This window comes from Corythoichthys intestinalis, chromosome 1 (genome assembly GCF_030265065.1).
Source record: "Corythoichthys intestinalis isolate RoL2023-P3 chromosome 1, ASM3026506v1, whole genome shotgun sequence".
Taxonomy (NCBI): domain Eukaryota; kingdom Metazoa; phylum Chordata; class Actinopteri; order Syngnathiformes; family Syngnathidae; genus Corythoichthys; species Corythoichthys intestinalis.
The window spans coordinates 16,470,650-16,486,320 of record NC_080395.1 but is presented as its reverse complement, the minus strand read 5'-3'; the positions used below and the strand labels follow the sequence as shown (position 1 = coordinate 16,486,320).

General features: G+C 39.5%; 1 protein-coding gene across 14 annotated transcripts in view; it reads right to left on the bottom strand.

The window, feature by feature from the left end:
* LOC130922213 (zinc finger protein OZF-like) overlaps positions 1-9,802 on the bottom strand; it is a 33,152-nt gene extending 23,350 nt beyond the window's left edge. For 2 of the 14 annotated variants that reach the window (XM_057846887.1, XM_057846903.1), the window contains exons 1-3: positions 7,798-7,813; positions 7,049-7,176; positions 1,034-4,696 (exon numbers count right to left, since the gene is read on the bottom strand). In XM_057846887.1, coding sequence (XP_057702870.1) covers positions 1,034-1,172 — 139 coding nt within the window. In that variant the 5' untranslated portion in view covers positions 1,173-4,696; positions 7,049-7,176; positions 7,798-7,813. Of the gene's footprint in view, positions 1-1,033; positions 4,697-4,900; positions 5,021-7,048; positions 7,188-7,797; positions 7,918-8,190 lie in introns of those variants that run through there. The other 12 variants (XM_057846936.1, XM_057846954.1, XM_057846946.1 and 9 more) reach the window with 12 other exon arrangements.
* Positions 9,803-15,671: the final 5,869 nt, after the last annotated feature.

Below are 15,671 nucleotides of genomic sequence, written 5' to 3'. Positions count from 1 at the left end.
AAAATTTTTGATGATGTTGAAAGTCCGTGTAGCCCAACGACAGCCCCAAAACATCACTGCTCTAGAGGAGATCTGCATGGAGGAATGGGCCAAAATACCAGCAACAGTGTGTGAAAAGCTTGTGAAGAGTTACAGAAAAGGTTTGGCCTCCGTTATTGCCAACAAAGGGTACATAACAAAGTATTGAGATGAACTTTTGGTATTGACCAAATACTTATTTTCCACCATGATTTGCAAATAAATTATTTAAAAATCAAACAATGTGATTTTCTGGGGGGTTTTCCCCCACACATTCTGTCTCTCATGGTTGAGGGTTACCCATGTTGACAATTACAGGCCTCTCTAATATTTTCAAGTGGGAGAACTTGCACAATTAGTGGTTGACTAAACACTTATTTGCCCCACTGTAATTATAAAAATTATAAGTTTTTAAATTTATGTTAAAGACTGCCTCTTTTTTCCTCCTCAAGTATGCTTCTTAACTGACTATTGTTTGGTCAATTAATCAATTAAGCAATATTACCCAAACACTTTTTTATGGGCACAGATAATTTGATACGCATTTTATACATTTCAAATGCATGTTATTTTATCCCCAAAATTCATGAAGAGCAACGGCTGGAATGGCTGGAATTTTGTCAATGTATCCTGTTGATACTGTAATTTGTGACTTTTCCAGCCCCAATAATACGTTTTCAAATAAATGGATTAGTGACAATGCCAGTCAGTCAGTCATCCAGATGTTATCAACTTATTTCCTTCCTATGTTTTTTTGTGAATGTGATTTCATTAATGATGACATTGTTTTAGATATTTAATTTGGATAAATGCTTATGCGGTATGTTTGATTAAAATTATTATTATAATCATGAATATGTACATATAAGTGAAAAATAGTTTTTTAATGATAAAAAAATTCGCAATTTTCCAATTCGATCACCTAATTTAGTAAATAATACCTCATAAAAGATACTTATAAGTGATCTCCATGCAATAACCACAGGAACAATACTTTATGTATTTCAGTACATACCTTTATAGTCATTGATCCACTGGACTTTTAAGCAAGGCCTGTCAACTCCAGATAAAATAAACTGAGTAGCCTCAGATTCAGGACTGAGCCTGGCTCTTCTTTTCATCATGCTCATCACCATGGAAATATCTACAAACATTTATGAAAAATTACAGATTTCAATAAATTTGGTGCGAAGGCCAAAAGACAAGGGAACATGTTTCAATCTGTTAACAGCAAAACATTACATAAAGTATTAACCTAATGAAGTACCAACAAATCAAACAACTGCCATACTTCAATTACCAAAGTATTTTACTTCCACTACACGTAATGAGTAATTGATATACATATGCATTAGCGGTATTTATGTTGGAAAATATCAGCTATGATATATATTAGTTAATATATATTATAGCTGATATTTTCTGGTAAATATATAGAATTATCTACTGTTAATTCCAATACATCTTTTTCCTGCAATAAATTTTGGTGACCAGTTAAATGACATCGCAGCTTAAACACAGCAGGTCTATGAGACATTTGTATGGTGAGCTAGCTAGCACATACTGTAGCTATCTAATTATTTCCAGCTAGCACGGGTGGGCATTGTTGAAAAAACAGTTACTTTTAACACCAACTTCTACTCTCTGTTACTTCTGATACAAGTAAAGCAATGACTTACCATTTATTGGGCAGACATTCCACAGTTTGAGTCCAAACTCCAGAGCATGTTATTTGGCCTCAATTTAGCAGGCTAGCTGGCTAATTAGCCAACCTAGTGTCAGCTGCTGTGCGTGTAATATTGAAGAACACTGCATAAAGAAGCTTTTACTCCTGAGGTGGATGTAGGCTTGGTTAGCCTAATAACTATCTTACCCTACTAGATGTATTGTCACTCAAAACTAGAATCTGGTTGTGTCTTTTTCAGAGAATTTACTATGGTGTGACTGCAGGCCTATCTTAATCCCGCCTCACCTGTTGTAATGTGTTTGTGAGTCAAAAAAAAGTGAAATCTGAGGACCTGTGAAGTGACGTCACTGAAAGTGTGTGAAAAGTGTGTTAAAGTACAGAAGATGGCCACTAGGTGTTAAAATAAAAAGTGAGTCGATTGTTAAACACACTTTCACACTGAATTTCCCAAAATTATGACATTTTAGGACATGCGTTTTTTTTTGTGTGGGAGCATTCTGGGAGGCCTCCCGGTGTCGTAGACGGCGTGGAAAAATGAGGACCCGAAAAATGTCCTTATTTTTCCACAGGTCCTGAGAGTGAAGGTGTGTTATCATAAAATTGTCCTGATTTGTCATGAAAACAAACGCACACACACACACACACACACACACACACACACACACACACACACACACACACACAAAAAAAAAGATAACAACTGGACTGTAACCCAAACATGCTTGACTGTGCGTCCCGGGCTGTTGGGGGACGGGTATCGATAAGCATTTGCTTTTTCCAGTCTTTCCTTTGTCTGTCATCGTCTTTCTTTCGGGCTAATTCCACATTCTGACACTGTCAATGATTATGATGATAATGACAATGACAATAAATTCATTCATTCATTCAAAATTTGTTTCTACTTCCACGACATGCTCGAAATACGACGATGTATGACAGCACTGCAGTTTCTTTGTTTTCCCGAAAGATGGACGCATGGCAGATTTCCTTGTGAGAGAAATCAACATGGGTTCCAACAATGTTAGTGCAGGTGGTGAAAAAAAATGAAAAAAGGTGATGCTTACCGTTAACATTGACATGAAGATGAATATGATAAAAAAAATATGAGCGCAGGGTGCGCATCCGCGATATGGCTCGCTCAATAATACAGCCGTAGACAGTCTATGACTGTCCTCCTCTGTTCGCCAGTCTTTATCAATTAAGGTGGCAATTATTATTGTGATAACATCACAGAAGAAATCTCCAGCTTTGTCAGGTTTTCTAATAATTTATTCCATCAACTTGTGCAACACAACACGCCTAGTGTTCCCCGAAGCAAGTAAACAAAGTGAAACTAAAAAGGCTCAATCTATCAAGTCAGGCACGTGATGCGTTCAGGTACACCACGCAAACACATTCGCCATATTAGAACCATTTTTTTATTTATTTTTTTTTACATTATTACAGGTATTATTATTATTATTTCTATTATTGTTTTATTATTATTCCAATTTTTATTCATAATGTATTTGTTTTGCTCTTTGTAATTGATATTTGCAAAAGTAACATCAGTATTTATTGAGAATTTAGTGTAGGTTTTTGGGCTGCGGAACGAATTAATGGAATTATAATGTATTCTTATGGGAAAATCCTGCTCGACATACGACCATTTCGACTTACAAACAAGGTCCTGGAACGCATTAACTTCATCTGTAGAGGTACCACTGTAATTAAAAAAACAAGTCAATGTTTGCTTTATCTTCAAAATATATTCAATTTCACTGTGCATTTGTACTTATTTTTGGGTAATGTATGTTATTCATATCTTTATTATCTTTTTTAACCTAATCTTTACCTCCAGTTTTAATGTACATCCTGTGTTCTTGAATAGTTAAAATTGAGGTTTTGCATTTAGATTTGAGGAAATTTGGGAAAATACAAATTGGATGGAGTTTTAGATGGAATTTTTATGTATTTATTTATTTTCCCTTCAGGCATGACAAATCCAAACAAACATACAGCATTTATATGTGTTTACAATTAATTCAACCCGAAAAGAAAAGGGCTGACGGGACAAGCCGAAGTTTATGGAAACCCGTCCCCAGTATACTATATAGGACGCAGAAAATATCAAATATAAATTTTTGACATTCAGATTTCGTAGGGATTACAGTTTTAAAATTTTTTTTTTCATTTTTATATATAATAACTAGAGATGTCCCGATTGATCGGGATGCCGATTGATCGGGTCCGATCACGTCATTTTCAAAGTATCGGAATCGGCAAAAAAATATCGGACATGCCATTTTTTAATATATATACTGTATATTTTTTAATTAAATTGTTTTCTAATTGTGTTTAACGTTACAGACAAAATGTCTTACACCCATCCAGAGTCTTTAGTTTTGGTTTAAAGATTGGTTCATAATAACAACAAACATCCTCCCCTGCCATTTATTGTGATGTCACTTTTAAGCCTAGTAAGTAGGTAAACTACCTCTTTTGAAGATTTTTGTTATTGCACTATTTTGCACTGAATGTTTAGTTTACATGTTTATTGTTTACATATTTTATGGCACAGTGCTGATAAGCTTTGTTTTGAACCAAAGCAGTGGAACAATGTCCAGGCATGAAAATGGGTCAGGGGTTAAAAGGTGAGAAGGGTGTGGAGGAAATATGTTCCGGTACACTGTACAACCCAACAAAATATTGAGCTCTGTCGACCCACACTGTGTTTCAGCAGGGCCGTGCAGAGACCGGTGGAGGTGCGGGTGCTCATAGATCAAAAGGGGCACATGAACAAGTACTTAATACACCTTAAAACAACATGACTTCAATTTTAACCAGCTTTAGATAATAATTGGCTGCGGCTGTGACATGCTTTAATTGGGAGGGGGCAACAGTGAAAAGAAATCAACACTCTCATCAACACTTTCTGGCTGTGACTCAGTCAGTCTGCCTCTCTTCTTCCTTGAACCTCTGCATCAAAACTTCCTTCCTCAACTTGTTCATCTGAGAACAAACCACATGAGATGGTCACTGAGCCACCAAAAGCACAGTTTTCTCAAAACTATTATTTCATTATTATCCATACTTAACAACTCTAGCACCTAATAATTAATAAAGCAATTACATAAAATCTTATAGAAAGATAACATTGTAATTGTGTTTATAATTGTATTTTATACCCGACTATCCTTGCAAACTTATTCTTACCAAGTGTGCTATTCACTCAGCTGATGAGGTATCCACGGCCTTTCGTAGCATCATTCAACTCTTTTTTTATCCCTCAATCTCCCTTCCTTACAAGGCATGTCTATATAATGAAATATAAATCTTAGAAAAAAAAAAAAAGAAAAAAAATCAGACTCCCCGGTGGCTTTTATTTTTAAAGCTTTCTTAATTTCTTTCTCTCTCAATAACTATGGAGGTGGATTTGTGTCTTTATTATTCAATCAAAAAAAAGTTGCTTCAATCAAAAACAAAGTTGCTTCAATCAAAATATATATTTTTAATCCCAAAAAACTCACTTCAATAAAAAAAATTGTTTTTGATTGTAAAAATAAATTTGAGACAGAAAAAGCATTTGAAAACTATTTTTCTTGATTGAAACAACTTTTTCCATTGAAGTAATGTTGTTTTGCATTCGGCCACATTTTGGCTAGGACATTTGTGTCTTTATTATTATTATTCAATCAAAAAATAAGTTGCTTCAAACAAAAAAACAAAACAAAACAAAAATTCATAGAAAAAGTTTGCACATGTGTCAATCATCGTTTAACAAAGTGAGCAGCCTCAGAGGGTTTGAGTAGACTCACTATGAAGCATTTAATAAAGCCAAGCATTTTCTTACAATCAAAAAATAAGTTGCTTCAAACAAAAAAACAAAACAAAAACAACAAAAAAAAATTCATAGAAAACGTTTGCACATGTGTCAATCATCGTTTAACAAAGTGAGCAGCCTCAGAGGGGTTGAGTAGACTCACTATAAAGCATTTAATAAAGCCAAGCATTTTCTTACTACTTTATTCTTGTTTTAAAATAATTCGGTGGGGCAGTAACAGGTTTAAAACGTATCATAATTCTTACATTTTGAAGTGCTTAAAAATCATTTATAAATGATACTTTGGGGGGGAAAAAGTGAAAAAACATGTCATATATTTATCTTTTTTCCCCAATGTAAAATCTGAATAAATACATTGAACACGCACAAAAAAATTGAGAGGGGGGGGGGGGCGCTACTTCGCGGTTTTCACTTATTGCGGCGGGTTCCAGTCCCCATTAACCGCGAGAAACGAGGGATCACTGTATTTCTGAAAAGAAGCAAGAATCATTCCCACCACTCGTCGGGCCGGTGTTGTGCCGACACCGGCCGTCAGCTCAAGTCCCAGCCGAAAATAACGCATCTTAGGTGGACGACGGGAGCGATGCGAGGCGCCCCCCTCCATCCGAGAGCATGCCGCTTAATTTGACTCAACAGTGTGTTTCTTCGTTTATATTACCGCTAAATACACAAGCTTGACGCTGATTTAACGGGAGCTATTTTTTTCGGGAGATTTGGCTAGCTCTGGCAGAGTTCAACGCAAGCTGCAACGAATGGTAGTAACTTTTTTATATCGCGAAATATGAAAACGATTGAAACCATTACTCACCAAATTCAATCTGCTGGCAAATACAGGCAAGTGTGTATGCTGCGCTCTGTTCTGCCCCGGTCCGGATAAGGCCTGCTTTTTGTTTTCGCAGCTTTGCAATGCAACCAAAGGCTCTCCAAGCACTCCATGTACACGTAAAGAGTGTGCTCGATTGGAATAATGGAACGCAGTTTGGGCCGATGATTGGTTCTCGTCAGCGAAGCATCTAGAAGGACTTGCTGACTGTCCAAGTGTCACTTTTTTAAAGGACCGATTTCTGAATTGCTCAGTTTGCGTACTAAGTTAATTACATGATGATAATAATAATAATAATTAATTAAATAAAATCTCACGACCCCCCCCCCCTCTAAAAAAGGATTTCTTCTCGGATCTATGCAATTTGCGTAGGTCACCCTTTTTGACTTCAAAACGGTGAATTTCACCGAAACATGAGAGATTTTCATGCCTGAATGTCATGTTGGACAATAAAAAAAGATACTTGGAGCAATTGAATTGAGTTTTATTCTTTTTTTTTCTTAATGCATTGCCAAAATGTATATGATCGGGAAAAATTATCGGGAATGATTGGAATTGAATCGGAAACAAAAAAAAAAGCAATCGGATCGGGAAATAACATCACTAGTAATATGAGCTCAGACAACCCATTTATCTCGACTATGGTAAGGTCACCAGAAATCTAAATCTAACCACCATAAATTTTCAACTCACTTACCCACACTGGGCGACAGAGAGGCCTGGTCGGGAATGTCATCGCCTGCAATGTTGTTGATGGATGCAGCAGCACCTTCACCATCTGGGGCTTTTAACAGTTGATCGAGCATGACGTCCAGGTGAACTGCACTGAAATGTCACTGTCATTGCACTGCTAATGTCACAACATTGTCATATCCATCTTACTAAGTAATATGTCCCTAGAAATCTGTCTCAATCTTGGTACTGCTTAATCTGCTTAATCATTATTGCATGTTTGCACTGTTACATCAATATCGATTCAAATTTAAATCAAATCAATCATATCAGGTCAGCCAGCTGCCTCCTTGTCTGAGTACTCTAAATTGTCACATACGCACTGTTGCGCTTTGTTATATTACAATTACACCACCACTTGCTTCTAGTCACTTAGTCATTGTCTTCCCCAATCTGTGTAGCGGTCACCTGTGTATTATATTCGTCTTGTTATACTTTTTGTTTTTCTATTACGTTGTGCATGTTACTGCAAGGTTTTACATCTCTCGATACTCTGTACAATGACAATAAAGGCATTCTATTCTGAACACGACATTGTAATTCACGTTCTCAGTGGAAAACTACTAGCACCAGCCATTCGTCACTTCGACAAAACAATAAATGTACTGGTTCAAACTCACACAGAGTACGTTCGAAATGTCTGTAAACATATTACTGAAGGTTAACACGCGTTTTAGCATCCTAACGGATAGTTAATATTTTATATAAATGTACCTGTGAATGTTGAGGGACAGACACGTTAGCTTGTTTTGCCTCGCTCTTATGACAGCGGTTTATTTTTGACTGCGCATACGCGAAAAGACTCCGCAAAGACGATAGTGGTTTCTTCCTTCCTACAGTCATACGAGCACAAGAGTGCCATCTATTGACTGGGCGGTTTAGTACGATCACGTGAAATCATAGTTGTAATAAGCTTAAAAAAACAAACGTGTCTGTTTATTCTAAACTTGTAAATAGAGGCAGATTTTGAACCCTGTAGACATGCTTGTGTACTGTCTGTTTGTGTTAATCCATAAACTACAAAAATAGTTATATTGTAAACTGAACAGTAGTGTTGTACCCAATGTAACCAAGATCAAATTGTTAATATTATAGCTGACAGAATACCTCTTCCAAGGCTAATGGGGCCAATAATCTGAAGGCCCAAGTACACTGCATGCGTGATCGTTGCGGTTCCGGTCCGGTTCAGTGTTGCCTGCGTGCCACGCAGTCCGTCAAAAACAGGCAAATCATACCGGCTGCTGCACGGCTGCGGTCCGCCAACTCCGTCCCCTCGTGAGCTCTCGCGTGATCGCGCGCGATCATGTGCCATTTAAATCAACGACAAACACACAGAGTCTGTAGTATGTACTCATCAGAGAAGCAGAGAGAGAGCACATTTTTTTTCTTGCATATTGATAATGTAACGTTTGCTAAGCGGAAGTTTGGCCGCGAAAACAACACACGAGCTTCAACGCCTTTTTCCTCTTTTTCTTTATTAACTTCCCGCCACCTCACCAATGCAAAAACAACAACTACAGTGGGGAGAACAAGTATTTGATACACTGCCAATGGGTTTTCCCATTGTCAGTGTATCAAATACTTGTTCTCCCCACTGTATTTACACTGACGCTATCTAGTCCACCAATCGGAGCGTCGCGCTGGTGCACCAGCACACCAATGACAGCCCCGCGTTGGTGCATAAATTAACCCACCGATGACAGCCCCGGCGACACTACAATATTTTATTTGTGTCTGTCTCTTAATTCCAGATTGACTGCATCATGTTGAGATCAGGGCTCCGTGTGTGGAGGGAAGGGGGGCTATTATGCCCTTGGTTGTGTCGGTGCGTTTATATCTTTGTGCACATTTAAAATTTATGGCACATAACATCTCATAGAGCTGTTATAAACAACTGATAAATAATCTGTCATATTTATAAAATGGATAGCGAATTATATTCGACATGAACTAAAAAAACAGCGTACTTGGAATTGGTGTCTCAACACTGCAGATTCATGTGGCCAGCGCAAACTGTTGTTTTTTCTATGAAGAGTCAAGTGAAATGTAGGAAAGAAAGAGAAACGTCTTGAATAGACCACCAGGTCGAAACTTGTGGGTGTCTCTTTTTTCTCTTTCGTCTCTTTTTTCTCTTTCGTCTCTTTTTTCTCTTTCGTACTTTCCCCCCTCGACTCTGTATACAAACCGAGATTGTTTGTACGCGGGGCACGAGAATTTCTGCAGTGGAACCACTTCCAGATACGCTCTTTTTTTTTTTTTTTTTTTTTTTTTTTTTTTTTTTTTTTTTTTTTTTTGCTTAGCACGTCGTGTTTGATATCATTGCCAGAAAAACACACATAATAGGACACTTTGCAGTTTCGCTTTTAATGGTGTCCTTATAGTAATATCTGCTGCATGTATATCACTTTGTGGCTTTCCACCTCCATGATGAAGCGCTCATCATCCATTTTCGCTCGTGTTTAAACCGTGATTAGGCACCTGGGCTTTTGACGTCAGGCCCAGCTCCGCCCATTTTGCCGGATGCGTGTCCGGCAAAAATAGAAAATAGCCTATACCATCCGGCGGGCATGCGGCACGCCGGAGGTGGTTCGCAGTCAAGCCGGAGCACTGACGCGGCCGGTATACGTTGAACAATAGGATATAATGGGAACGGATTGGCTCCGGCGCTATTTTTTACCGGAGTCGGACCGGAAACGCAACGATCACGCATGCGGTGTACTTGGGCCCTGAGGGTTTATGAGTGCAAGCAATGTATTGTTCTCAACTGTTTTTAATACATAAATTAGGTGTTGTGGAGTGATCAGGAAATGCCGGGGACCCAGTTGCAGAGGTAGTTAAGTCCTTTTTCAAAAAGCAAACTGTCAACAACAACAAAAAATCACCCTAAAGGGGAAAAATGCACTACAAAAGAGTATTTGTGGAGCGTGGTCTTCTCAGGAGTGAGGCTTCTAGCGTTTGTGCTGGAATCTTCTAGCAACTAGTTTGTGTTTGGCCTGCGCTTAAAAAGGCTCTATCAATAAGCCACAGGTGTTGCCAGTTAACCTCAATCCTGAGGATATACTGTAGGACCTTGTCGCACCTGTGCAGCCTGCAAACAGGGAGAAAGGCATCAGCATGGAACAAAAGGCAGGATCACAACATTAGGACTATTAAGGCCAAGTCAGGTCAATCTACAAAAGACCTAACCCTTTTAGGTACCAGATAGTCGTAATAAAAAATGGTTGCATGCAATGTGAAGGGGAGATATAAATCTCTGCCACATTTAAACCACTCACAATTAAAAAAGAAAAAAATGTGCACAATTTCCCCCAAACAAGCAGAAACAAAACTAAAAATGAAGAGTTCAGTCACAATACATTTTATTAATTATTGTGCACATTTTCCACACTTTAGCTCGTATTTGGCGATGTACTGGTGTCAAAAGCGCCTCGTTGTTAGCGGCTAAGCTTATATGAACTAAAACAGGCACCAGGGGGTGATAGAGGCTTTTCACTTGTGGGCCCCTACAGAAGACGTGGGACCATCCAGAGTCTTAACATTTTAGGTTTGTTTCACACAATCCCCTCGCCCAACCACGCCCCCTTTGGACCTGCAAACCGGGCCCCCTAGAGACACGGGTCCAGCTGTATCCCCCTAAGCTCCACCCCTGGATGTACGATATGATGATATACTGTATATCGCTGTGTTTAACAAATGAAAGAAAGTGGAAGGATTTCAAGATGGCTCTTGCATCCTTTGCTCATTCTCAAAGCGGCCTTCGGAAAAAAAGGTTTGTACACCCTTGTTGAAAGGTTTGCATATGCAGCTAATCCTCGACGCTTCAAATCAATTTAAGAATTTGCTGCCAGCCATTCCCAGTCAAAATGAAGTGGGTGTTTAGCATTGTAAATGGCAGCAAATTAGTTATATGAGTGCCTGTTAAAGGGTTTACCTTTTGTGGACACTCACCACACTCCATAGGCGAGCTAGGCGGTTGTTTAGGGCGCCATCTAGTTGGGGGGGGCGCCAAATTGCTTTGAGGAAAAAAATACCCTGGAAAAAAAAAATCTCATGCTATGCTTCCCGAACGTTTTCTAACATATCAAGTACATTTTAAGAGGCAACATATAAAAATATATATAGTTCCCGACCTTGTTCAGATCAGCCACCTGCTTTCAGCGACGGGGGGAACATTTCACACTTACATTATATAAGCAAATCCCCTTCATGTAAAATCACAAATCATGGCAGCAAATTAAATAATAGGTTGTTTAAAGTCACGGTTTTAGAATAAAAGCAAAATTATCACATTACACACTAAATAGCATAGCTAGCAATTAATGAAACACTTGGACCATCCATCCATTCCATCCATTATCCTACCGCTTAATCCAGGTTCAGGTCATGGGGCAGCAGCTTTAGCAGGCAAGCCCAGACTTCCCTCTCTCCAACCACTCCAACCAGCTCCTTCGGCAGCATCCCTAGGTGTTCCCAGGCCAGCCGAGAGACATAGTCTCCGGGGTACACCTCTCCAGGGAGGCGTCCAGGAAGCACCCGAACCAGCTGTCCGAGCCACCTCGACTGGCTCTTCTCAACACAGAGGAGTCGTGGCTCGACAGCGAGTCCCTCCTGGATGACCGAGCTTCTCACCCTATCTCTAAGGAAGAGCCTGGTAACCCTGCAGAGGAAACTCATTTTGGCTGCTTGCATGCTGCTTGCATCCGGGATCTTGTTCTTTCGGTCACGAGCCACAGCTCCTGACCATAGGTGAGGGTAGGAACGTTGATCGACTGGTAAATCGAGCGCTTCGCCTATCGGCTCAGCTGGTTTTTCACTACTGCGGACCGGTAAAGAGGCCGCATCATTGCAGACGCTGCACCGATCCGCCTGTCGATCTCCCGCTCCCTCCTACTCTCACTCGTAAACAAGACCCCAAGATACTTGAACTCCTCCACTTGGGGCAGGATCTCATCCCCAACCTGGATAGGGCACGAGACCCTTTTCCGACTACCATGGTCTCGGATTTGGAGGTGCTGATCTTCACCGCAGCCTCTTCACACTCGGTTGCGAACCGCTCCAGTGAGATTTGGAGGTCATGGCTTGATGAAGCCGACTGCATCACACCATCAGCGAAAAGCAGAGATGCAATGCTGAGCCCACCAAACCGGACCCCCTCAACACTTCGGCTGCACCTAGATATTCTGTCCATAAAAAGTATAACAGAATCAGTGACAAAGGGCAACCTTGGCAGAGTCCAACCTTCACTGCCAACAAATTTGACCTACTGCTGGAAATGCGGACCAAACTCTGACACCGGTCCTACAGGGACTGAACAGCCCTTACCAAAATGCTCATAACCCATACTCCCCAAGCACCCCCTACAGGACTCCCCAAGGGACACGGACGAACGCCTTCTCCAAATCCACAAAACACATGTAGACCGGTTGGGCGAACTCCCATGCTCCCCGAAGACCCTGCCGAGGGTGTAGAGCTGCTCCACTGTTCCACGGCTGGTACGATACCACACTGCTCCTCCAGAATCTGAGATTCGACTTCCCAATGGAACCTCCTCTCCAGAACCCCTGAATGGACAAGGAAGCTGAGGAGTGTGATCCCTCTATAATTGAAACACACCCTCTGGTCTGCCTTCTTAAAAAGGGGGACCACCAGGTCTGCCAATCCAGAGCCAATCACAGAAAATTATTAGCACAGAACATTATTTTGAACAGTATTTACAGAGCCGTATAGCATGCTAGGAGGTATGAGGCACGGGTGGCAATACGTTGTACGACAACAGTGTTGACAGCAGGTGGAAGCAGAGGCTGTCTGTCTCTCCCACTATCAGTGATAGCCAAATGAAGCTTCTTGAAGCAATGAATTTTTGCAGCCAATTAATTCAAAGCTTCACGGTGGTTCCTTTGCTTTAATGCTGTATCAAGTGGTCTCGAATTCCAAGAGGTAAACATAGTTGAGAATTAGATGGCTAATTGTAAAGAAAATGATGTGAATTTGCTTGTGTTACTATATGAACAAAATGCATCAAATGCTGTAAGTATAATTTGCTATTCATTTTTATTTATAAACACTACCCAAGCTTTCCCACACTGTTTTGGCTTTAACTGTACACTCTTTATGTTGTGAAAATGCATGGCTGACACGCCAGGAAGAAGCCTCTTATGAAGACGGTACACAAGAAAGCCCGCAAACAGTTTGCTGATGATATGTCAACAAAGCACATGGATTACTGGAACCGTGTCCTATGGTCTGATGAGACGGGTGGGCTTTCTTGTGTACGGTCTTCAGAAGAGGCTTCCTCCTGGGGTGATAGCCATCCACACCAATTTGATGTAGAGTGCGGCATATGGTCTGAGCACTAACAGGCTGACCCCCCACCTCTTCAATCTCTGCAGCAATGCTGACAGCACTCCTGTGACGAGTTACATGACATTTTGGAGGGAAAATGACAAGCAGTACTCAATTTGGACATTAAGGGATGCACATAGTTTCCATGCGGTGTACTCACTTTTGTTGCCAGGGGTTTGGATATTAATTGCTAAATTTTGAGTTATCTTGTGAGGAAAATAAATTAACTCTACTATATAAGCTGCACACAGACTACTTTTCAGTTTCAAAGTGTTCTTTTGTCAGTGTTGTCCCATGAAAAGATATAGCTAAATATCTACAGAAATGCAAGGTGTGTACTCACTTTTGTGAAACACTGTATATATAAGGCGGAAAACACTCAGGTGACATGAAGTTCCGCTCTGAGACCCCTGATTTGGCCAAATTTCAAAATTGTCCGATATGCATGTGTGATACAGCTTAAAATCTAAGGGCATTTAAAAAAAAAAAAGTTTTTTTAAACAGCAAAACCCTATCTGGAGGTGAGAGCACGCTAGAGCAGAATTACAGACGCCACGACTTTAACGAGATATTATCGCGTACTTACCTTGTTTCGATCCAAAAACTCCATGTAGCATGTATCACCGTGTGTCAAGAGACAGCTGTGAATGGCCACAGCTGGATTTTTTGGGGATTTTATGGGTGAAACATGGTAATAGAACAAGGGTCACGATGCAGAAATCGCAGACATCAAGGAGGGGTCGAGATTTTCTTTTTCATGTATTTACTAGGGTTGTTCCGATCATGTTTTTTTGTTGCCGATCCGATCCCGATCGTTTTAGTTTGAGTATCTGCCGATCCCGATATTTCCCGATCCGATTGCTTTTTTTTTTTGCTCCCGATTCAATTCCAATAATTCCCGATCATTTTTCCCGATCATATACATTTTGGCAATGCATTAAGAAAAAAATGAATAAAACTCAATTCAATTGCTCCAAGTATCTTTTTTTATTGTCCAATGACGACAAATATATACATTCAACATACAGTACATAAGTACTGTTTTTGTTTATTATGACACTAAATCCTCAAGATGGCATTTACATTATTAACATTCTTTCTGTGAGAGGGATCCACAGATAGAAAGACTTGTAATTCTTAAAGGATAAATGTGATTTTGTATATTGTGACTAAATATTGCCATCTAGTGTATTTGTTGAGCTTTCAGTAAATGATACTGTAGCCATTTAACTGTTCTGCCCAAATGCATGATGGGAAGTGCAACCATGACTGTGCGTAGTGGCACCAATTGATATATCTTCTCTGCGTTGGGAAATAACACAGGGTGTTAAGAAAAAGATCAATTACTACCTTTCTTCCCCACATTGCTACCCACGATATTTCTAATTGTTGGGAGAGGGATTGTAAAGTTTTAGCCAATTAAAAAAAGGCTCCAAAGGCTGCCAAATTCACTCTACTCATTTTACGCTGCCTTTTAACTCTTTATAAAGGTAAAACGGCGCCATTATAGATTGAACGCGACAATGCGTGAGTGGGTTGTGCAGCGCATGCGTTAATTGCCTTAAATATTTTAACGTGAAAGCCAAAACTAAAGACTCTGGATGAGTGTAAGACATTTTGTCTGTAACGTTAAATACAATTAGAAAACGATTTAATTAAAAAAAAAAGGCATGTCCGATTTTTTTTGCCGATTCCGATACTTTGAAGATGAACTGATTATCCCGATCGATTGGGACATCTTTAATATTTACCCTTTTAAAAGTTTTTTTTTTTTTTTAATTTTCTTTGTTTGGATCGATTATTTATTATCTAACATAGCGAGGAAAATGCGACAGTAACAAAACAAAACAAAAAAAAACAATTTAGCGATAGTTAGGAGGTAGACATCCGTGACTGTTTTACAGACGCCATTTTTTTCATTGTGATGTAATTTGTTTAAAAGTTTAAAATTTGCGATTGAATAATTTTTTAAAGTCGTTTTTTTTAAAAAACAAAATATTAGACATCAATTAATAATTCTAAGCTAAAAATGACAGACATTTTGAATAATATATATAATTACTTGTTGTCATGGCTGTGTGGAAACAAAAACGGTTGCGTGACATCTGTAAACGGGGGTTTCCAGGGTAAAACGGGCAAATTAAAAATAGTTCGGGGGCTTAATGCGCCATGAATCTGCTATGGCAGCATATAGACATATTCTTCTATCAAGCACAACAGTTTTTTTGGCTTAAAATACAGCAGTT